This window comes from Hemicordylus capensis, chromosome 1 (genome assembly GCF_027244095.1).
Source record: "Hemicordylus capensis ecotype Gifberg chromosome 1, rHemCap1.1.pri, whole genome shotgun sequence".
Classification (NCBI taxonomy): Eukaryota; Metazoa; Chordata; class Lepidosauria; order Squamata; family Cordylidae; genus Hemicordylus; species Hemicordylus capensis.
Genome location: NC_069657.1, coordinates 341804274 through 341827429, shown reverse-complemented (window position 1 = coordinate 341827429; position 23156 = coordinate 341804274). Strand labels below are relative to the sequence as shown.

Below are 23156 nucleotides of genomic sequence, written 5' to 3'. Positions count from 1 at the left end.
GTGTGTCTGTTTCATGTATTCGGTGCTGAAAGCTGTGTTTGTTCCTAGAGCAAAACATTTAATGTATTAATAGTGATATATAGTGCTTCTGCTAGAAGCTGAGAACTATCACATTAATTGTTTCTGTTCACAACGCCTGCTCTTTTTTTAAGCAGAGGCAGGGTAGGCATGTTGACTCTTCACTTGCCTGCGACGGCAAAATTTGAGGAGTGGCAAATTTTGCTGCTCCTCAAATTTTGCTGCCCCTCTCTGGAGGTGTGGGAAAGCCCCCCTTTTCTCCTTAAAAACTGTCACTGTGCACGGCAGGATAAGGTCAGTGAAGGCCACACATCGGTGGCTGAGGGGAGGGGGGTGAGGGGAAAGTCCCCCCCCCTTTACCTTTATAACGCTGCACAGGCAATGGGCTGGCAGTGGCTGCAGCGGGGAGGGTGATAGTGGGCCGAGGGGAAAGTTCCCCCTTTTAGCAATGCTGCTGTGCGGGCAGCGAGGGAGAGTCATTTGGGATGGAGAAGGGAAGCCAGAAGGAGCTCAGCCTTGCTGAACTCACCACCCATGCAGCGGCATTGCTAAAGGTGGAACTTTCCCCTCAACCCACTACCACCCTCCCTACTGCAGCTGCTACAGCCCCGTCACCTGCACAGCTCTTTAAAAGGTAAAGGGGGGACTTTCCTCTCCCCCTTCCCACAGCTGCCGCTGTGCGGCCTTTGCTGAACTTATCCCAATGTGCACAGCAGCCGTTTTTAAGGAGAAAAAAGGGGTTCTTTCTCCCTCCACCCCTACTGTCACTGCAGCGGCAGGGGTGGCAAATCCTTGGCTGCCTTCAGGTGGCAAAAGGCTTAATCTGCCCCTTAATCTGCCCCTTGAGAATAGCTAGATTCTCCACCCTGGTGTGTATATACATTGGGACCGTGGCTAAATGTCCTCAGATACATGCAAAAAGTAATAATCAATTGATACTAGAAATCATGAAATAATGCCACCCCCCCCAAAGAAAATAGACTCAATACATATTGATTAAATGTGATTACATATCTCATAACACAGGTTAATTTCTCTCCTTTGCATGCAACCATTTATTATTTTTTAAACAGTGATAGATAGCATGCTAGCTAGCATGGTAGTCCTTGTTAAGCATCAACAAACATATTTAGTGAGCTTTTGAACAAACCATAAGGTTTCAGAATCTGAAAATAATCCAGAGTAGCGGTTTTTATTCTGGAGGTTTTTAATGCCCAAAGAAAAAGAATATTAATGCAGAGAAGTTAAATGTAGAAGTTGTATTTTCCTCCTGAAACAAGCGCTTCTGCTACCCATTTCAATTATACCTTGTATGAATGCAAATTGCTACTAAGATGTGATGGTGAATGATACAATAAGAAAACCACATTTGCGAATGATGGTAATTATCAAGTAATACCAAATAACTATTTTTGTTCATTGCTTTTTCATGCTTTTGATTTAGCAGAATACCGATGGGCACTTTGTTTCTCATAATCTTCTTTCACTCTTCTCCCATAAGAGAGTTGCTGAAGGCAATATTTTTCGTTTGTAGATTTCCTGTATTTCTCTGTTTTCATTATGGAATGCTCTATAATAATTGCTTTAATTTGTGCTCATTTTAGAGCCAGCAAAAGCTCCTGCAGCCGAAGCAGCTTCTGCAAAAGTGGTAACACCAGGTGAATGATTAAATTCTTTTCCCCTTGCTTTACTTCATTTAATCGTCCTTTGGGGTTCCATGCTTTGCATTGCATTATAGCACCATCTGCTGGGTTAAACAAATATATGTTCTTTCTGCTCAGTGTCTGGTAAAAAGTATATTGGTAAACCCCTCCTGTATTCTACCAAAGCCAACGACAGGGCTCTGTGGTCGCCAGGAGTTGACACTGACTCAGCGGTGCAACTTTACTCTGCTAGTATAATGCATGAGGAGTTCCTCTTTGCTTTCACCCCACCACTCGCCCACACAAGCAGCAGCGTGACAAAGACGAAGGCTGGGAATGGGAGGACTTCCCCTTACTGCATCCCCGAGTGCCCTGTACCATGAGCGTGTCTGCTCCCCCCCCCCACTCCCCCTGGCTTCCTTCCTGCTGGAAATAGTGGTGGGCCAGACAGTAGTATTTTTACCCAGGTAAAATGCCCGGTAAAACAACAGGGCTAGTCTCTTCTGGAGCAGCCGGAGAAGAGTCTCATTGTGTGGGAAAGGGGATGCTTTGAGGAGGAGTCAGATGTAATTATTCTTAGGAAACATAGGAAGCTGCCCAGAGGCGTAACAAGGCTGGAGTGGGCCCAGAGACAAAATTTTAAAATTGGCCCCTCGCTGATACACACACACACACACACACACACACACACACACACACACTTCACAATATATAGTCATGTGACTTGCCTCTGGGGGGCCCCTCAAGGCGTGGGGGCCCCCAGGCAGCCGCCTCCCCTTGCCTAATAGTAGTTACGCCCCTGAAGCTGCCATATACTGAGTCAGACCATTGGTCCATCTCGCTCAGTATTGTCTTCACAGACTGGCAGCGGCTTCTCCAGGGTTGCAGGCAGGAATCTCTCTCAGCCCTATCTTGGAGATGCCAGGGAGGGAACTTGAAACCTTCTGCTCTTCCCAGAGCGGAAGATCTGCTCTTCCCTGAGGGGAAGATCTTGCAGTGCTCACACATCAAGTCTCCCATTCATATGCAAGCAGGGCAGACCCTGTTTAGCTATGGGGACAAGTCATGCTTGCTACCACAAGACCAGCTCTCCTCTTCTAGACCAGCTCTCCTCTTCTAAAGCCATAGGAACATAGGAAACTGCCATATACTGAGTCAGACTATTGGTCTATCTAGCTCAGTATTGTCTTCACAGACTGGCAGTGGGCATGACAGAGTGGAATTATTAAAAGGGGAGCTGTGGGCCCAGGTCCTGGATCTTTTGACTACCTAGCAATGCCAGGTAGTATTTATATGGCATGCCTAACAAACAGTTCTCCTTTGCTTCAAGTGGGGTTTGCACTCTTATATAACAAAAGTATATAACAAAAGTATTTTTTTAGAGAACTCAGCTTCAACATCCATCTGAGCCCTTCCTGCTTCTACTCCATTCTGTAATAACAAGCTGTTCCCTCTGTCTGTATCTTTGCCCTGTGTTGCTGTGTTATTGTTCCTGACTGCTGTCCCATCTCTCCTACTTAGTCCCACATACATTAATACAGCTTTCCTTTTTATAAAATTAACAAAAAGAAACCCGTTTTTAAAAGAAGAAAGAAGGAAGGAAAACTAGCAATACAATTTCACAAGACAATCCCATTGTTTAGACATTAATGCTATTCCCATGATCACTACCAGGGCACGGAGGGCAGGTGGGGAGGGGGAGAGGAAGGGATGGACCAACCTTCCGCCCAGAAAAATGTTGGCTTTCTCTTGGGCATGCCGCTTTGTGCCTGCTGCACAGAGCAACACGGATTTCTGGAGGATGGGACTCATTTTCCTGGCCTCCAGGAATCCCACAATGCACTGCATGATGAGTGCAGTGCATTGGGGGATTCCCCTGGGAGTTGGGCCCTCTGGGCGCTTGAATTTGTATATGCTTGGGTGGTGTGCAGCCCAAGCATACAGATGTCCCTGTACCTAAGGTAAAGAGTGCACCCGTGCACTGCGCACGAGCAGCCCTAACCTGGGTAGGAACGCTCATGTGCACAGCCTCATTGTCTTTATGTGGTGGGGTCTCTGAACCAGGCTACCTGCCCAAGTCCTGATCTGTTTAGCTAGAGCAGAGGTCATTTCTTCCTGGAGATAACTGCCATCTGTGGCATCTGAAGGAGACTCTGATGAGCCAGTCATCCTCTTGCTCACCAGAGCAGGGAAATCTGGATTGTCTCCAGCTGGAGATTCAGTAGGTAAGTGGAATCCTTTCCCTCTTGGAATTCCGTCTCCTCTCTCTCTCAGCTAGTTTCAAGTCTGTTATAGGCTGGCTGCTGCTCCACAGGTGTCTTTGATTTTCTTCTCAAGACTCGGCCGTCTGGTGTTTCATCACCTCGAATGACTTGCCTCTGGATGTCAGCTTTCTGCCGCTCTTTGTTCTGTAGGTCCTTTGGTGGAATACAAACTTGCTCACCAACATAGAGCTGGGGTAGATCCCTGGCTGACTTGTTATAATAATGGGCCTGTCTTAATTTCTTTTCTATTAAAAGTTAGGAACATAGGGACATAGGAAGCCTGCCATATACTGAGTCAGACCATAGGTCCATCAGAAAGGCAGCAGCTTATCCAAGGTTGCAGGCAGGAATCTCTCTCAGTCCTATCTTGGAGATGCCAGGGAAGGAACCTGGAACCTAGATGCTCTTCCCAGAGGAATGCTCTTCCCATCCCCTAAGAGGAATATCTTACAGTGCTCACACTTCTAGTCTCCCTTTCATAAGCAACCAGCATGGACCCTGCTTAGCTAAAGGGACAAGTCATGCTTGCTACCACAAGACCAGTTGAACTTGTCTGTTGTGGCCTTCTGGCTGTAGGAAGTTGCCTCGCATAGGAAGTAAAAATTTTCTCTGTCAACCCATCAAACCCTGTGCTGGGTCCCTATCGCATCCCATCCATGTTTCGGTGGCCCAGGATGGCTAGATATGCATCAGTCCCAGTTTCTTGGTTTTAGTCAGAATTCAACTTTACCATTACTCTGGGGATGAGCAGATGAAAATGTCTGTTGATCAAATTCCCACTGAGTCTGAGATGCTCTGAATTCTGCTGACACAAATCTTGAGTGTATATAGTTAGGGGAACACCCTCAAAAAAGGAACAATTCCACCACCACTACTGCTGCTGCTGCTGCTACTACTATGAATATTTATATACCATTTTCTAACAAAAATTCCCAAAGCAGTTTATTGGGGGGTGGGGGTGGGGAGTTAGTTTTAGAATGGCTCATATTCTAACATAAGTGAAACACCAGCAACAACCACTGGAGGGAAGCTGTGGCTGGACAGTGTCAGTTGCTTCCCACTGCTGGATATAAGAGAACCATCAGCTTAAAAAGTGCTTCTTTGCTCAATTAGCAGCATCACTACAGTGTTAGCTGCTGTCCAATTGTGTAAATGCTTTTGGACTAGTTCAGATGATACATCTGGTGGTGACTTCTGTCACCACCACGACCACCACATTATCCCCATGTGCCATCCCACCAGTACATGTGGGTTCACAAATTAAATGCTACATTTAAGTAGTATTAAATACTACTTTAAAGACTGGTTAAGTACAAAATAAAGTAGTGGTGCTCATTTGCATTAAAGTAACATTTTACTTGTAGTATACTCCAAGTAAAAACTTTAATGCAAATGAGCACCACTCCTGTTTTAGTTAGTCCGCAGAAGACCTCTCTATGAGATACAAAGAGGTTAGCGGATGTCATCCAAACTCACTTTCTGATATCCCTCAGATATTAATGTACTTATCTGTACTCAAGATTATATATGCCACAATTATATATATATTTTCTTTGACAAATATGCAAATACAGCTAAAACTTTATTTCATACTCAATCATTTTCATCCACTAGAAGCACAACATAAAATTACTGCAGGCCTGTATACACTTCACAGCCTATAAATTCTTGTTTACAAAATGAAGATCTGTATTTTTCTGAACTGTATTTTCCCTCTGAAAACAGCAAATCAAAACTTAAAGCATGTTAAGGGAAGTGTTGTTGGCAGTTCTCAGATGAATGAAAGCATGCTTCAAGGGAATTATATTTACATTATAAAGCAATAATTCTCCATAAAATTCCACTATGATCCATACATAGTAATTAAATGATTTCTTTTCTTTTCTTATAAGTTTCCAAGACACCAGTGGCAGCTAAGGCAACAGCAGCTAAGCCTACAATAGGTATGAGAAAATACCTTTATATTTGACAATTTGTCTATAGAATGAGGTTAGCATTAGTCTTAAACTATGATGTTTTAAGATAAATAATTTGCTAAGTTGGGGGAAATAATAAAAAATCTCAGCTTTTGTATGCAGCCGTCTTGTAGAAACTGTGATATATGTGAATATTTGAATGACTTTCAAGCATTTCAAATAATTAAATGTTAATCTAAAATTTTGGTGGGATTACAATAAGAATCAAAGTTATACTAGAATGTTCAGATGGAAAGGACAGATGATTTGATTCACTTTATCAAAATTTATCTCAAAGGCACCTATCAAATTAAAAACAAAATCAAAGGATAAAATCAACTCTCAACACTAAAACATATAAAGACTCATACTTAAGACAATGAGAAGCCAAAAAAGTTATAAATGAACAGGAAATTTTTAGGGTGAAAGTTTGACAAGTAAGTGCCATTTTAATAATTTCCAATTAACATTTCTTTGAAGAATTTTTGATAATGTGAATATTTAACAGAAAACATGCTATTACACAATGTCCATCACGGAGCTAATTCAGCAGCATCCATCAACACTAGAAACAACAGAAACTAATTGGTTACTGGTGGTCTCCTGGGCATTGTACTGATGTTTGGAGTGGTGACTAGGGCCTAACAGAGGCTCTGCCATGGTGGTCACTAGGCCTGTGCTATTATTCAGCTTCACATTGTCTCTGGTAGGGATGTGCAGAACATTCTGTAGTCAGAATGTTCTGATTAGAAATATGCTGTTAGAGTGTTCCAAGCTTGAAACAGAACAGCCTTCAAATGAAGGGTCTGTTCCGAGCTTGGAATGGAACAATCTCATTCTGACTCAGAATGTTCCGAATGTTCTCTTATGGCCTCTGAGCGCACGTGCACAAATCCTCTAACGGGGATTCTGAGATGCTGTTGACTACAACTCCCATAATCCCCAAGCAAAAGCCATTGAAGTTGGGGATTCTGAGAGTTGTCGTCAACAATATCTGGATATCTCACAACAATATCTGCGAGTTGTAGTCTAACAATCTCTGTTAGAGGGAACACTGGCAGTGGCCATTTTCATGGTCTGCAATAAACAAATGAAGGGCCTGTTCTAAGCTCGGAATGAAACAAGCCCCATTCCAAGTGTTCCAAGCACCATTTTGGATTCCAAAGTGGCACTTGGAACGTTCTGAGTCAGAACAGGGTCATTCAGTCAGAACAACTGGCTTGACCAGTTGTTTCAATGGAATGATCCAGGGATTTTGTGTTCCATTCAAAGCTTGGAATGGAATCCAAAATCTGTTTCATGCATATCCCTAGTCCCTGCCCCTGCATGGAAGCATGTGTTCCCACTGTTCACTTCTTCATAGAGTGGTGCTGTTAACAGCAGCAGGGAGGGCTCTTAAAAGCAACTGGAGCTGCGATAAAGCTCCAGTGGTGTCTGGGAAAGCAAGTGGGAAAGTGGGCATGGAGTGCTGGGAAGTGTAGCCCTTCCCATGTGGAGAAAGTGTTGAGAAGGATGCCTTTCCAGATCTCATTAGGGATTTCCACACCTTTTGTTCCATTTAAGGGAACAATCTTTTGTCCTTTCCATCTGAACACTGTTCACAGCACCAGTGTACACAGAATTGAGTGGTCAGAATGTCTGCCTTCCTGTGGGGCCAGGGTGATGCACATATTATGCACTTTCAATTCTATGAAGCTGAATAATTGCAAAGGCTTAGTGACCACCACAAAGCTTCCCCCCAGCACCACTGCTAACAAGAAAGCAAAGAAAAGACATAATGCAAGGGGAAGGGGCCCAATTCGTACTTGGATTGGATGTCTAGAGGCAACAGAATCTGGTACCCCCAATCATTTACAGTGAAAAACTGGGGTGGGTCACTGTCAGTAGTTTTGACAACTTCCTTTAAAAATCTGGTTCAAATGCATCCTTTTACACCATTCCTTATTAGGAATGTATGTGCACATAAATATGAACAGGTATAATAATTGGCAATTCCTCACACTATGATTTATGGTTTTCAACAATAATATCATATATAATTCAAGTGATTTGGGGATAATGACACTTCTGCGTGATTCAGGTAGGGGGAGCAAGCTAGCTGTGAAAAGATATCTGGAACATATCCCTGCAAAAACCGAGATCAAATATATATCATTGTTATAAAAATGATGGTATTGACATGATATTTTGATTTTTAAAGGTTATTTTGTTTGTTACATTGTTTGACAATAAAGGCTGTTTTGGTACCAGACATCAGAAGTTCAAGAGATGAAATATTTGCTATGTAAAGAAGATGTGCTGTTTAGAATAACTAAGAAAAGTACCTCAATTTAGTACATCACTATGCAGCAAACAGTGTTCCCTCTAAGGCATGTGCATGTGCATACAACTTTTTAAAATGTCCACTTAGTTAATTTTAAATCCAACTCAGGTTGAATCAGGAATGCACATTCTGAATGCACATCCATTCTGAATGCACATCCGCACACACTGCCCTGATACTGCCACCCTGAACAAAACTCATTCCACACACAAATGAAAAAAGTTAGAGGGAACGCAGGTAGTAAACCCAACTAAGCATGTATATCTTTGTGTTTGGTAGCTGAGAGCTTTTGAGGCATAGTGGCTAAGACTGAGCTGTGAACCGGAAAATTCTTAGCTCTAGTATTGCCTCTGCCATGAATTTGATCGATTACTTAAGGCTACAGGCTCAGTCATAACCTTTCATCTGCCATATGAATAATGCCACTGGCATACCTTACTGCCCTCTCCAGACCCCAGGCAGAAACTCAAGAGGCAAGGCAAAGTTCTTCCAGCAGTAGCCATGCCACATGTAGCCAAGAACAGGGAGCAGGTAGGCCGGATATCAGCTATCCTCAGAAGCTCTAAGAATAGTAACTTTGTTTGTTACCAAAGTTCACTTTCTTGTTGCATCGCCAGTCAGCTGATTAAGTATTTAGCTGCACATCCTAGAACGTACTGCAGCACTTTGTTGGCTGTCAGAGCTCTTGCACTTCTGCTAGTGCACATTAGTTTGACATTCTCCTTTAGGACATTACCTTCAGTGGGAACAACGGTAGAGGGCCCTTAATGAAATCCACAAGCTCCAATTTCAGCCAACCTCTCACAGTCTTCAGTAGCTAAAGAGGTCAAGCTCCCTCCACAGCACTATAACTCAACCACTGATGGTCTTTGATTAAGATTTCTCCTCCAGCAGCTATGTGCTTTTGTTGGCATCTAGTCCTCAAAGCAAGTCTTTTTAGTGAAAGAGTAGGACCACTTGAACGTTATGTATGATAATATACAGTGCATAGTATCACTTGGACCTTGTTTACATATGAGTGATCAATCACTTAACATCAATTTGTCAGCATTGGACAAGGTGGAACAAATGGCAGATATGCAGTTAAGTCCATTTCTCAAGACAAACAACCTTAAAACAGTGGTACATATGTTGGTAACATTCAGGCTTGACTACTGCAATGCACTCTATATTGGGTTGCCTTTGTATGTAGTTTGGAAACTGCAACTGGTGCAGAATGAGACAGCCAAATTGGTTTCTGGGGCCACCTATATTACTCCAATTTTAAACCAGAATACCAGAACTACGCAAACCAGCAAGAATTACACTGGCTGCCAATTAGTTTCTGGGCAAAATACAAAGTTCTGGTTATTACCTATAAAGCCCTGAATGGCTTGGGCCCAGGGTATTTAAGAGAGTAATTTGTGGGAGCCCTGATTGTGGTTGGCACTGGCTCGCTTGGTGGTGACCCCAAACCGGGCCTTATCTAGGGTTGTTCCGGGGCTCTGGAACATACTCCTGAATGACATCAGAATCTCCCCATCTCTGGTTCTTTTTAAACAACTTTTGAAAACACAACTGTTTTATCAGGCTTTTAGTTTATGATGTGTTAAAGCTTTAATGTTTTATTTATGGTAATTTTAATCTGTTTTATATGATTTTTTTAGGTTTTACTTGCTGTTGGCTGTTTGTTTAGGTTGTAAACTACCCTGGGATTTTATATGGTGTGGTATATAAATGTAAATAAATAAATAAAATGTCCCTGGGCTGCCAGGGTGATGGGGCTGCCACAGTGCGCCCTTGGCCCTCCTGAGGGCATCTCCTTGTCCTCCTCCCACACCCAGGCAGCAAACCAAGTTCTTGATGGCTGCAAGCATGAGGTGCAGCCTCTCACCTGATCCTTCCCAATAGGTGAACAAAGCTCTGGCTGGGTGCCTTCTTTTTCTCCATCACTTGAAATGAGGAAGAGAAAGCAAGCACCCAACCAGCCTTTCACTCACCAACTGGGAGGGAATGGAATGGGGTGTGAGGTCCCTTCTGGATGCTGGCTATGCATGCCTTCTGCAACTGATGTCATGTGCTGGGGGAATGACCAGTGTGCATGTATGCAGTGGTAAAAAGGGGCGTCACTGGCTGGATCCTGTTCCCAGGCCACCAGCAAGCTCCCTACACCCCTGCGTAACATACTAAAGTTTCTCCTTTGTTAATAGAATCCAGCCTTTAGACCATACCTTTAGAAAGTTGAAAGCTTTGAATCATTGGAAACTCTTCATTGTAAGAATGTAAGAATAAATGACTATGTGAACTGTAATAACTTATCTCAAGTATGCAGAGGCAGTTGAAATTCACCAGAGTTTCCTACAATTGCTTTGTAACCTGAAATAGTGAGCAAGGAGTATGGATGAAACAGCTAGGGATAGTTTGTCCATGGAACAGGGACTGTGGATTCATGAGAACAATTCCGAATGGGGGCAATTTGAAATCCAGAAAGGTTTCTGGTCCATGTGAATAATATTTTATTTTAATTCTATACTATGAGAACACTTAAGCATACTTTGGAGTAAGCCTCAATGACCTCAGTGGTGGCTTGTTTTGGATTTTAACAGTAAAAATCTATGGCAGGAATAAATTTTACTGTTAATGAAAATGTACACTTGTTCTTGAATATATGTTTCAAATACCGGCATATTTACACTATTACTTACTATGACTACTATTATTGATATACTGATTTTCAACAAAAAAAAAGTTCTCAAAGCAGTTTACGAAGAAGAAGAAGAAGAAGAAGAAGAAGAAGAAGAAGAAGAAGAAGAAGAAGAAGAAGAAGAAGAAGAAGAAGAAGAAGAAGAAGAAGAAGACAGATTCCATATTTCCCAAATTACAGACTAAAAAGAAACATCAGGAAGATACCAGCAACAGCCACTGAAATAATGTTGTACTGGGCTTTAACAGGGCCAATTGTTGTCTCCCTGCTAAATACTAGAGAATCACCATTTTAAAAGGTGCATCTTTGCCTAATTAGCAGGGAATATAAGCCAGTTTAAGTATTATGACTGTTACTCAAAATATTTCTAAGGAATGCAATTTTGGGAGGAATCCAGGGTGTCTCTAACTGAGAATTCTCAATTTCACTTACTGAAAGTACAATTCTCAGAGCTCCTTGGAGAAGCTATAAAATCTACTGAGTGTAAAATTAGGTTGCTGCAAAGTTGTAATTTAACAGACCAATCCTATGCACAGTTACCTGGAGGAGGACCCCTACTGAACTCCATGGGTCGTCTTCCAAGTAAACATTAATAGGACTGGACTGCAAAAGTCTCAAATCTATTGAATTCGCTTTTTGTGTGTATCCATGCACACTAGTGCAAAAGAAGTAGTATATATTGTGGCTTCATTAAAAAGGCTATTACACTTCTGTCTGCTTTTATTATTAGTTCTTGACCTTAATAAACTTAAAGGTGAGATTGTTTAAGGGATGATATTCTTGTTTCTGTTTTGCAATAATTAATCACTTAAATATAGAGTGTTTTAAATGGTTTGTGCATTCTGTTAAATTAAATGTTCCTCTAGCACATAAACTCTACTAAGAAAATGCAGCACAATTCCCCAGAGAATGCTGCTATTGTGTCATTCTAATAATAATGGGGGGAAAGAACATTGAAGGAAGAGGAATGTAGTTTTAGAGAACTTCAGACACTGAACTACAAAATAATTATGTTGTTGATTGTTATCCTTTTACTTTGTAGAACCACACAAGAAAGAGAAGCAGGTAGAAACTGGTAAATATGCTGATATTTTCCAATCTTTGCTTCCTTTAAAATGTGCTGATTGAACAGTTATTTAAATATGGTAATAACTCTCTCTCTCTCTCTCTCTCTCTCTCTCTCTCTCTCTGTATTAGCCAAGCTACCAAAGAAAGAAGTACCTGTAAAAGCACCTGGTAAGACATGTGTGGTTATTATAGATGTAGACTTTCCTAATTTAGGTACAATCATAAATTAGTCATTCCATGAGTGAGTTAATATAGATTTCTAGAAATTCTAGAAATGATTTCTAGATTAACTCTAGGTGAGTTAATCTAGATTTCCCACCACCACCATGAGGTGCTTATGCAACCAAATTGTACAGATTCACAAATTAAGAAAGGAGGGAACAGCACTGTGCGAAAGCTAAAGTAATTGTAAGAGAACATCTGGCTACCTTGAATGAGTTTAAGACTTGAGGTCCAGATGAATTACATCCCAGAATACTGAAGGAACTTCCAGATGTAATTTCAGAACCAATTTCTGAGTAGAGAGAGGAGAGCTGGTGGAGAGAGGAGAGCTGGTCTTGTGGTAGCAAGCATGACGTGTCCCCTTAGCTGAGCAGGGTCTGCCCTGGTTGCATATGAATGAGAGACTAGAAGTGTGAGCACTGTCAGATATTCCCCTCAGGGGAGGGAGACACTCTGGGAAGAGCAGAAGGTTTCAAGTTCCCTCCCTGGGGACTGAGAGAGATTCCTGCCTGCAACCTTGGAGAAGCCACTGCCAGTCTGTGAAGACAATACTGAGCTAAATAGACCAATGGTCTGACTTAGTGAGCTGGGTCTCACAATCAGTGAGACCCAGTTTGTACAGCTAAGCAGGGAGAGCAGGCTTGTGGGCTAAGCCCGCTCTCCCCGCAGATGAGCAGGGCGGGAGCCCTGAGTGGCCAGATTGGCTGCTCACATGACTGTCGGCTCCGAGTTCAGGGGCCACACGGCCCCTGGAGACACCCGAGCCGAGACGCTGCTTTTCAGCCTCCTGCCGGGGGTCTGCTTATGAGTAGCTGCAGTGCAGAGCCACACAGCGGCTGCTCACAATCCCCCAAACCAGGTTTGCAGAGTGCTTGCTCTGCAAACCCGGTTTAATGGGCGGGCTACTTGAGTGGGTTACCCCGCTCGGGCAGCCGAGCCCGGTGGTTCTCACTGTTGTAGAAAATTGGGCTAGCAGAGGCTAGCCCGATTTTCTACAGTCGTGTGAATAGCCTCAGTATATGGCAGCTTCCTATGTTCCATGTTCCTATTGTCTGTAATCTTTGGAACTCATGGAGAGTGGTTGAGGTGCTGGAAGACTAGAGTGAAGCAAATGTAGTTCATTCTTCGTTGGGGGTGCGGAAAGAGGAGCTGGAAACTGCAGGCCTGTCAGCTTGACATCAATACCTGGCAAGATCCTGGAACAGATTATTAAGCAGTTTGTCAGTGAGCACCTAGAAACGAATGTGTTGACTAGTAGGAGCTGATTGTGAGACAAGCCTCAAAGTCTGCTTCTATGTGTCTGCCCATCAGATATTTGAAGATGGCTATCATATCTCTCCTTGGTCTCCTCTTCTGCATGTTAAACATACTAAGCTCCTTCAGACCCCTTACCATATTGGTTGCCCTGCAAGAACTTACTAAATGTAAGAGCTGTTTGACAGTGGAGCAGTCTGCCTCGTGTAGCAGTAAGTTATCCTTTGCTGGAGATTTTCAAAGAACAGCTGGGCACCATCTGGAGTAGCACTGGTTGGAAACCCCTGATTTATACTATTTCTTTGAACAGATCTAAGGAGTTGCATAGAATATTTTTATTTAATTTTACAGTAAATTTTACAGTGAAATTTTATTTTATTTTATAGCAGATACTCATAAACCAAAAGGTAGGCAACAATTTTTTCTGTTATAATTGATGAGCACAGTCAAGTTGTCCCTTGGCAATTGGGGAGTACATTACATTATACAACACACAGATACACACACTGAGATGATAGATAGATCCACTGTCCATATACAGTTCAGCATGTGCCTCCTGCTCCCAGCAGCTGCTGTGGGTGTCCTCTCTAGCCTCCTCTAGTTGTCTCTTGTCTCTTTTTAGATTAGTGCCTTTGGAACAGAGAAATCATCTTCTTATGATTTGCTGTGTACATCACTTTGAGATTTGTTTTTGTTTAAAAGGCTAACAGCAACAACAACAACAATAACATTGTAGGTGTGTGTACATGCCTGTATGACTCTGTGTTGATGTGAGTGTATTAGCAATGTAATGACAAAAGGATTTCAAATACCTTAAATATTTTCAATATTGTGCTCTTTTTGTTTAATTCTCTAGTGATATCAGAAACTCATAAAAAAGGTTGGTAATAGAATTTACATTTTATGTTGAAATACATTTTATAGCTGTGTAGAACTGTAGTGAATAGCACTGATACACACACATCTATCTATCTATCTATCTATCTATCTTCCTTCAATTTTACTATTGTAAACCTCTTCATAGTGCAACCTGAGCATGATCTGATTCATTGGTCCTGTAGTCAATTTTCCATATCACATATATTCTAACTTTTCAGAAACTGAACAAGCCAAAGAAGAACTTGCTTGGATTTTGACTAAAAAAGGTAAAACACCCTTAGAGAGATCCAGGTTTCAGTCGCTGTTTAGCAAGAATAAACCGCATGATCTTGGGCCAGTGATGGTGTCTGAGCCTGACCATAGGGTTATCAAATGGAATAACCTCAGGTGTTTATCCCTGAGCTCTACAATGAAGCGTGAGATATAAACGTGATAAATATATAACAAACAAATATATTTTGAACATCTAATTTGAGGACATAATTTTCAGCATAGAAACTTGTACTCTTTAGAATAATAGAAACATACAGAGGCTGACATCCAGACTAAGATACTCAGTAGGACTTCTCAGTAGTTACTCTAAACAAATCATTTGTTCAGGATTTGGATTGGGTGCTCCCATTAATTTCTAGTGCTCCCAAACATTAAATTAAGTGTGCCATCAAGTCGATTTTGGCTCCTGGCACCCACAGAGCCCTGTGGTTTTCTTTGGTAGAATATAGGAGGGGTTTACCATTGCCTCATCAGCATCTTCCTATATCGCTTCCTTTCAGCATCTTCCTATATCGCTGCTGCCCGATATAGTAGCAGCGGGGATTCGAACCAGCAACCTTCTGCTTGTTAGTCAAGCATTTCCCCGCTACTCCACTTAAGGTGCCCCACACATTACCAGAGCTGCATTAGATGGAGCCATAGTGGAGAAGTAACCACACTGATCTAGTAGCATAAGAACTGGCTCTCAGTGGCCAGCAAAGGTTTGCTGTGTGCAATGTGTGAAAGAACTTCTAGACCACTAAGTATTAAGACCATCCTAGATAACCTATACTCTGATACTAAAACAGCTGATGGAGTGTTTCCATCTGGAAATACCAGGGATTGAACATGGGACTTTTTGCATACAAAGTGGAGCTGAACTGTGCCCAACCCCATATGTTATTTGTGTACATTAGACATTGAGGCTCTTCTCAGGATTGGTGAGAAAAGCCATGAGGGGGTTTGCGAGGAGAGTGGGCTAAGCCCACTCTCCCTGCAGATGAGCAGTCAGTTTGCTCCGGGCAGCCGCAGTGGCCGCCCAAATGACTCCTGGCTCCATCACAGAGCTGGCAGGGGCTGGGAAGGTCGGGGGCCGCATGGCCCCCAGAAGCTCCAGCATGCCCTGTGCAAGTGCGCAGGGCATGCTGGAGAGTGCTTTTCAGGGTCTCTTCGTTGAGGGTCTCTTCGTGAGTTGCTGCAGTGCGGAGCTGTACCGCAGCAACTCATGATAAAAAAACCCCAGGTTTTCAGAGCACTTGCTCCGCAAACCCAATTTAAGAGGAGGGGTAGGTTAACCGCCTGGAGGACATCGAGCTCGCCTGCAAGCCCGATGGTTCTCATGGTCCACCGAAATTGGGCAAAGCTCCCCTAGCCCGATTTCAGTGGACCGTGTGAATAGCCTCAGTGTCTCAGTTCTTTATAAGGGGCATGTTTTTCTATATTTGAATGTAGCTATGTACTGGCTTGTGGGTGGAGTCACAGTTTGCTCTCTTCACTTGCTGTCTTGAAAATCAAACTGAGAGGTTCTCTTTCTCACTGCATAAGGGACTGTTGTTAGTTTGTTTTCTTAGCCTATGTTTTAGTTAGTAAGAAATATCAAACTCTTGTTTCTCAGTTAAAGAATGATTCCTGTATAATTGCTTATACAAGATAAGTAATTTAGCTGCAACATACATAGATTTGGAATATTTTATGAGCAGCAGAATAGAATTTTTAAAATAAGCGCATGTGTTATGTTAACAGAACATACCTCAGGACCAAACTTCAAGTTATGTTGAATATAAAGTTTGTGCATTTCTCCCCTTTTTTCCTGCCTTTTAAAATTGCAACCTTGGGAGAGGCATCAGGATCAGAATCTTGGAATGTGGATGGAAGATATTTTTAAAATATGTTTCCAAAACTAACGTGTCAAGAAAAATCAGCCCCCAAGCAGCTTCCCTCCTCAGACAAATAGTAGCTTGGGGAGGTGTGATTTTTATTAAGACCATGGCCAGGAGACAAGGCTTAATAAAATAAAAACCTTGACCATGCCACACTGAATAGTAATAAGATAAACTCTTTGCCCATGCCCCACATCTTTTGGCTGCTATATAAAAATATCAAAACATAAATGTATGGGCAAACTATAAAATCTGAAACCAGCAACTGCCAGTAGCAGAGCCAAACCATCGGTTGCCCGTGTCCAGCCGCCACCGTGGCCCTGCTTGCCTTGCCTCCTACGTCTGATGTCAGACACAGTGGTTAGCCATACCCCGTGTCTGGTGTCAAATACGGCGGGGGTGGTGGTCTGGCTCCCAAACGGGGACATACGGCCCTGTTTGGGAGTTGGATTCAGGCTAGCTTTTGAGTTTGAAGTGCGGCCAGGAGCGCCTCTTCCTTGCCTTAAAGGCAGGGAGAGTCTCTCCTGGCCGCACTGCTGGCCATCTAACTTCTGAATGGGGCCACACGGCCCCGTTCGAGAGCTAGATCGGAGCCAGCGCTGCGTTCACTGTACGGCCAGAAGCAGCTCTCTCTGCCTTTAAGGCAGGGAAGAGCCACTTTTGGCCGTGCTGCGAACACAGTGATGGCCATTTAACTCCCGGACGGGGCCATGCAGCCCCGCTCAGGAGCTAAACCAGCCACCCCACATCTGACGTCAGATGTGGGGGGCATGTCAGGACCGTGAGGCAAGACCCCTGAGGGGCAGCAGCCTGGGTTCTTTGAACCTGGTCCCCCAATGTTCTCCCCTGGCAGCTGCAATGATTATATCCCAGGCTGCCTTTTTCAAGATTCTCTTCACAGCTGTACAAAGCTCTAATCCACCTGTAGATTTATTGAAAATTAAGCATAATTTAACTACCATGTTACAATTTCCCTGATGAAGATGGATCAAATCGTTGTCTTGCTAATATCAGTTCCCTTCAGCAGCAGGGTTTGAATTCTTTGAAGAAGCTTTTTTTTTTTTTTTGGCCTGAACAGCTTTTCTTGTGACTAGAAGTCTTATATCAGCCTTATCTTTGTTTTGCAGCAGCACATGAAAAGAGAGATGATAGACCACTGAAGGCAGCCGAACAAGGTAAAAAGAAACTCTATGAAGCTGATGTTATCTAGGAGAGTACCATGAGGTGGGGGGGGGGGGAAAGCACATTCGAACAAGTAGACAACCTTGAATTTATGTCTTTAGTTATTTCTTTAAGTTGTCCAGATCTGTCTATCAGATCTGGAACAAATGTCTAATAGCATTCAATTTGTGCACAACAATGCCTATATGGAAAGTAATCCATTTTGTAATCTTCAGGTTGCCTGTAAGATGGTTGTCACTTTTGATGTGAATTCTTTAAAAGCAGTCATTTGGGCCAGTTTAATGATGAGACGTGCAAGAAAAGAAAATTATGAAGGTTCTATGTACCATATTCATTTGTTTATTTATTTACATACTTATTTTAGTACAAAGAGTTGCTCTGATTATATACAATGGCTGTACTGTGGTGCAACTCCATATGCACAATTTTTACACTTCCACAACAATACTCTTGCACAAATATGCAAACATTATGTTCCACCACATGCATAACATTAAGCAGTATGTCAGCTAGACTGCAGAAAGTGGCATGGGAGGGCTCAAATAAAAGTTCTACTCCCGAGCCTCTCAGAGGCTTAAAAAGGCACTATATGTAAAAATCAGTTTGAGCTAAAATAAATTCATGCTTGAAACAGGCCATTTTGAGTGTTTCTAGATTGAAACAAAACATCCTTAAAATAAAGGGCATATTTTGAGCTCAAAATGAAACAGCACCATTTTAACTCAAAACATTTTGAGTGCCATTTTGAGGCCTTTTTTTCAGGAGAGAGCTGGTCTACCAATTGGGGTCAGCAGATAGGCCAGCCCAACACTCTGAACTGAACACACTGGCCCACAGAGGACTGGTCTACCCAGTAGAACAGTCCTCCGAGGCAGTCTGATGCACTAAGTCTGGATTGGAGGACTGGTCTACCCACTGCGTGAATAGGGTAGACCAGACCATTGCCCCAGACTTAGTGCATCAGCTGCCGTGGAGAACTAGTCTACCCACTGACCCATTTGGAAGGCCAACTCTCCCCAGAAAAGCAGGCCTCAAGATGGTGCTCAAAACACTCAAAATGTTTCAAGTGTTTCAAGGTTGATTTGTGGAAACTGCTAACTTCAGCCACTGTTACAACAAATCGAGGATTTTGCTATTCGTTTCGAGCTTGAAACAAATTGCAAAATGAATTTTGTGTACATCCCTCGTTTCCTCTAGTGAGCATAACAAGAAATTACTAGTCATATGAGCTATTGTACACAAAAATCCATTTTCTGTACAACCCTAGTTTCCTCTAGTGAACATAACATGAAATTGCTAGTGATATGAGCTTTTTTTCTTTTGCAGATAAACCAAAACCTAAAGAATCAAGTAAGTCATATGATATTTTCTATAAACCTTATGAACATATGCAAACATATGAAGCTTTTTAAAACAGAGCCAGACCATTTAGGTCAGTATTTTGTACACTAGGGCTGCAAAACTGTGATCCTCCAGTTGTTGTTGGATTACAGTTCCCATAATTCTCAGTCACCGTGGCCAATGTCAAAGAGTAGGGATGATGCGAGCTGAAGTTCAACAACAGCTGGGGGGCCAAAGTAGTGTAGCCTTGCCCTACACCAGTGGTTACCAATGTGAGCAACTCCCTTTAGTCCCTGCTACAATTTATTGTGGCTGGAGAGAATGGGAGTTGAAGTTCAGCAACATCTGAAGGCACCCAGGTTGGGAACCACTGCTCTACACTAACTAACAGATTTAGATATTATATATCATTTACAGACAAACTTGCCATGCCATTTATTATCATCATTTCCATTTCCTTCCTTTAAGATACAGCAAAATCAACTTACTGAATATACCCATATGGGATGACATTACATGTTGGTTTAACAATCTATGATAAAGTGCAACCCAGACATTACAGAAACAATAAATTCAGGCTGCTACAACCCACGGGACTGTGCCCTTTGTCCAGAATTGACAGATGGAGTTCCACCATGACAACAGGGAGCTTCCAACAGTCACAACTGTAGGGAGGTTCCTGCTTTCATGGCGTAACTCTGTTGGAGATCCAGTGGTTGTGCTTTCACCCTTTGCTGCCCTCTCCTCCTCCTTTCCCCCTTCTTGACTTCTGCCTTTCCCCATCTCCCCCCTCTGCCACCCCCCCCCCACTTACCAAATCCACATCCCAGAATGCAGGGCTAGCCTTAGGGCATAGCAAGCAGGGTGACTGTCCCGGGCCCCGCTCTTTTAATCCCCATTACAATAAGCTGGAAGGGGCCCCTGCACTGGCTGATTTGCCCTGGGCCCTGCACCCCACCGGGGCTCTCTAAGGACAGCCCTGCCAGAATGGAAAACACAGCCTGTGACTGGGTGGAAGGCATGCTCTTCACTCTAGAGGAAGCATGCAAGGAGCTGCCTTGCCTTCCATGGCTTCTGTGTTAAAGTGAAGGGGAAACGTTTTCTTTTACATCCCCTCTTGGACTGACAGTGACATGGGAGCTTCTGGAGCTGCAACCATGGCTTCATATTTGACATCAAATTCATTGCAGCGATACTGCATTGCAATGGAACTTACTAATACTAGAACTTAGGTTTATGCTTAATTATAGTGTTTCAATTTAATTGAATAATGGCTTGAATTGTTCATTTCAATATGCATGACTGGCAGTATATTCTGATTACAACACGCCAAGGCAGTGAATGCACAAAGGAACCTACCAGGAAGTCTACTTTGTTGGATGTGAGATAAACTATTTCTTAACTAGCTATATGTTCTCTCATAAGCCTCCACTGCATTTGTATTGTGTACATGTATCACCTTCACAAATTCTGAATTAGTTGTTAAGATAAGTCCGAGCATACACATGATCTCAGGCCTAGGTTAGAGCGTGCACCAAAAACATGGGCATTCGAGGGAGTGAGCACCGGGATCGGCCTTAATCACGGTGCTGCACACGAGCAGCCCAAGCCAGGTTGTGCTGCCCTAGTCTGGGTTGGGCTGTTTGTGTGCACAGTCTCAGTGTTTATTCATTGAAATCCAAAATAATTAGATGGCAAGTACAGATCTCCAATCCTAGAGAATATTCAAACATTTGAAGAAGAAGAAAATTCCAATCTGTAGAGAAGGAGATTTGGGATCAAGTTCATTTCAGCTCTACTGCACTGCAGAGTTTGAGAAATGGGACTGCTACATTTCCACAGTTGGTTTAAGAAATACAGGGGGCCATGCAAAAAGAATCTCGGCCAAGAATTGAGTCAAAAGGGTATGCTCTGTTGGCTGAAGAAACAGTAAAAAGACATTTGCCCTAATCTAACAAAGAAGTAGACCAACAAACAGAAGCAGGCTTCTGAACATAGTTTCTTAGCTGGATTGTGCGCTGCACATGTAGATCAGCTGTGCATGTTTGTCAGGCTTCTCAGGCATATAAACATCCAATGTCATCCCCACTTGTACTCCATCTTGCCATGCAAATTTCCAAGCTGCTCTCTCAGGCCCATTGCATGCAATAACTTTGTGGTCATGTTTGCAATTTCTTCTTTAAAGCTGAACATGAAAGATGTGCCATTTGCTTTTGCTCCTAATAGATTTCAGCCAATCTCTATCAAAGTGGAATACAGGTTCAGGGACTATATAACAAATCTTTGTAATGGATGTAATTGAATGACTCTCCATGAACAGAAGCAACTTTTGTGGCATGTATCAAAACACAATAAACTACATTGAATTATGTATATACATCCATGCTCAGGTTCACAAAACAACAGGTGTTCACATTATTTTTAATTTCTTTTTTTAACAGAGTTTGAGAAAGAAAAAGTGAAACTACCTGCTGCCACAAAAGATAAGGTCAAAGGTAAAGCAACATAGAATGATTTTTTAAAATAAGTTAAAAACACTTGATACTACCCAAATTTGAATTTGCACGAATGAAACAAAGTGGAATGGCTTCCATTCATATAAATACTAAGTTGGCTGCCACCAACTGATTAAAATGTCAAAAGGCTCAAGTCCTTAAGACAGCCTGGAAAGAACCTATTGAAATTTATGTTGGAAACCAAACACTCTCTAATCAAACACTTTTATTAGTTTTCTGGGAAGGGTTTTTTTTTTTTTAATTTTAAGGAGAATCCTTTGGAAATAGTGAGTAGATAACAAAATGGCAATTGCGGTGTTTTTTAGCTGCTTGCCTCATATACACAAGGAAATATTGAGTCTATTCACACGAGCAAGCAAACATGGGCTAAGGGAGTCCAGCTCAGTTTTGCTCACTCATGTATAGCGCCCGATCCCAGTGGCTACATGGCAGCAAACACATCTATGTAGTCTCCAGCTTAAATTAGGTTAAGGGAGTGAATGCTCCCTTACCCTTATTTGTTTCATCATGTGTCTGTCATGGCTGCCCAGGCACACTTAGGGGGAGGGGACCCACAGTAATGCAGCATGCACTAGCGCAATGCATTATTGGTGCTCTGGGGGATGGGGTGCCACAAAGCAGCACTTCCGTGCGCCCAAGTCCTGGAGCTGCTGCGCAAGCCATGGGCGAGCCACAGGAGAGCCACCACTCATCTGGGTGGGTGATCCACCTGTCCAGGGAACAGTGAGAGATCATCCGTAGGAAGGAGTCAGGCAAACTTGCTCTCCCTGCAGACCTCCTTTCAGCACTTCACACTGCTTGTGTGAAGCACCTCATTATGTAGATTTAACTAAAGGTTTATTCAGCAACAACTGCATTTTCTCCTTCTGCTTTTCCTCCCTTTTCCTTTCTAACTCCTCCTGCCACACTCTCTACAAGATCCACTTTGGAACAAATGTTCAAACAAACAAACTACAAAAGATTACTGGAATGGATACAACATGTGCTTCAATGTAAGCAAGTGTAAAGTGATGCATATTGGGGTAAAGAACCCCAACTTCACATATACACTGATGGGGCCTGAGATGTCAGTGACTGACCAGAAGAGAGATCTTGGGGTTGTGGTGGATAGCTCACTGAAAGTGTCAACTCAGTGCACGGCAGCTATTAAAAAGGTCAATTCCATGCTAGGAATAATTAGGAAGGGGGTTGAAAATAAAAATGCTAATATTATAATGTGTGTGAAGCACCTCATTACTGAAGCACCTCATTAAATGCCTAAGCTGAATTTGAAATATTTAGAATATACAGAGGCGGGTCTCACAATCAAGAAGACCCACCACCAGAGGTCAGTCTGCTCCGGGCAGCCGAACCAGCCACCCACACGACTGCCAGCTCCGTTACGGAGCCGACGGGGGCTGGGGGGGATTGGGGGCTGTGCGGAAGTTCCCTGAGTGCGCGCAGGGCATGCTGGAGAGACCCCTGAGCCAAGAGGCTGCTTTTGAGCCTCGCAGTTGGGGGTCTACTCATGAGTTGCTATGGTGTGGAGCTGCATTGCGACAACATACGATTAGAAAAACCGGTTTTGCAGAGCTCTCGCTCCTCAAACCTGGTTTAAGGGCAGGGCTACTTAAGCGGGTGACCCGCTTAAGAACCATCAGGCTCGCAGCTAAGTCCGGTGGTTCTCACAATGGGAG

General features: G+C 42.9%; 1 protein-coding gene across 24 annotated transcripts in view; it reads left to right on the top strand.

The window, feature by feature from the left end:
• Positions 1–23156, top strand: part of TRDN (triadin) — a 305901-nt gene that overhangs the window by 221046 nt on the left and 61699 nt on the right. For 19 of the 24 annotated variants that reach the window (XR_008313241.1, XM_053284401.1, XM_053284346.1 and 16 more), the window contains 10 exons: positions 1623–1676; positions 5818–5868; positions 11929–11961; positions 12084–12122; positions 13817–13837; positions 14287–14310; positions 14528–14575; positions 17569–17616; positions 18950–18973; positions 21406–21459. Coding sequence is in view for 23 of the 24 variants with exons in the window: in XM_053284401.1 (XP_053140376.1) it covers positions 1623–1676; positions 5818–5868; positions 11929–11961; positions 12084–12122; positions 13817–13837; positions 14287–14310; positions 14528–14575; positions 17569–17616; positions 18950–18973; positions 21406–21459 (396 nt within the window). In the remaining variant the exon portion in view is untranslated. The remainder of the gene's footprint in view (positions 1–1622; positions 1677–5817; positions 5869–11928; positions 11962–12083; positions 12123–13816; positions 13838–14286; positions 14311–14527; positions 14576–17568; positions 17617–18949; positions 18974–21405; positions 21460–23156) is intronic. The other 5 variants (XM_053284315.1, XM_053284306.1, XM_053284299.1 and 2 more) reach the window with 5 other exon arrangements.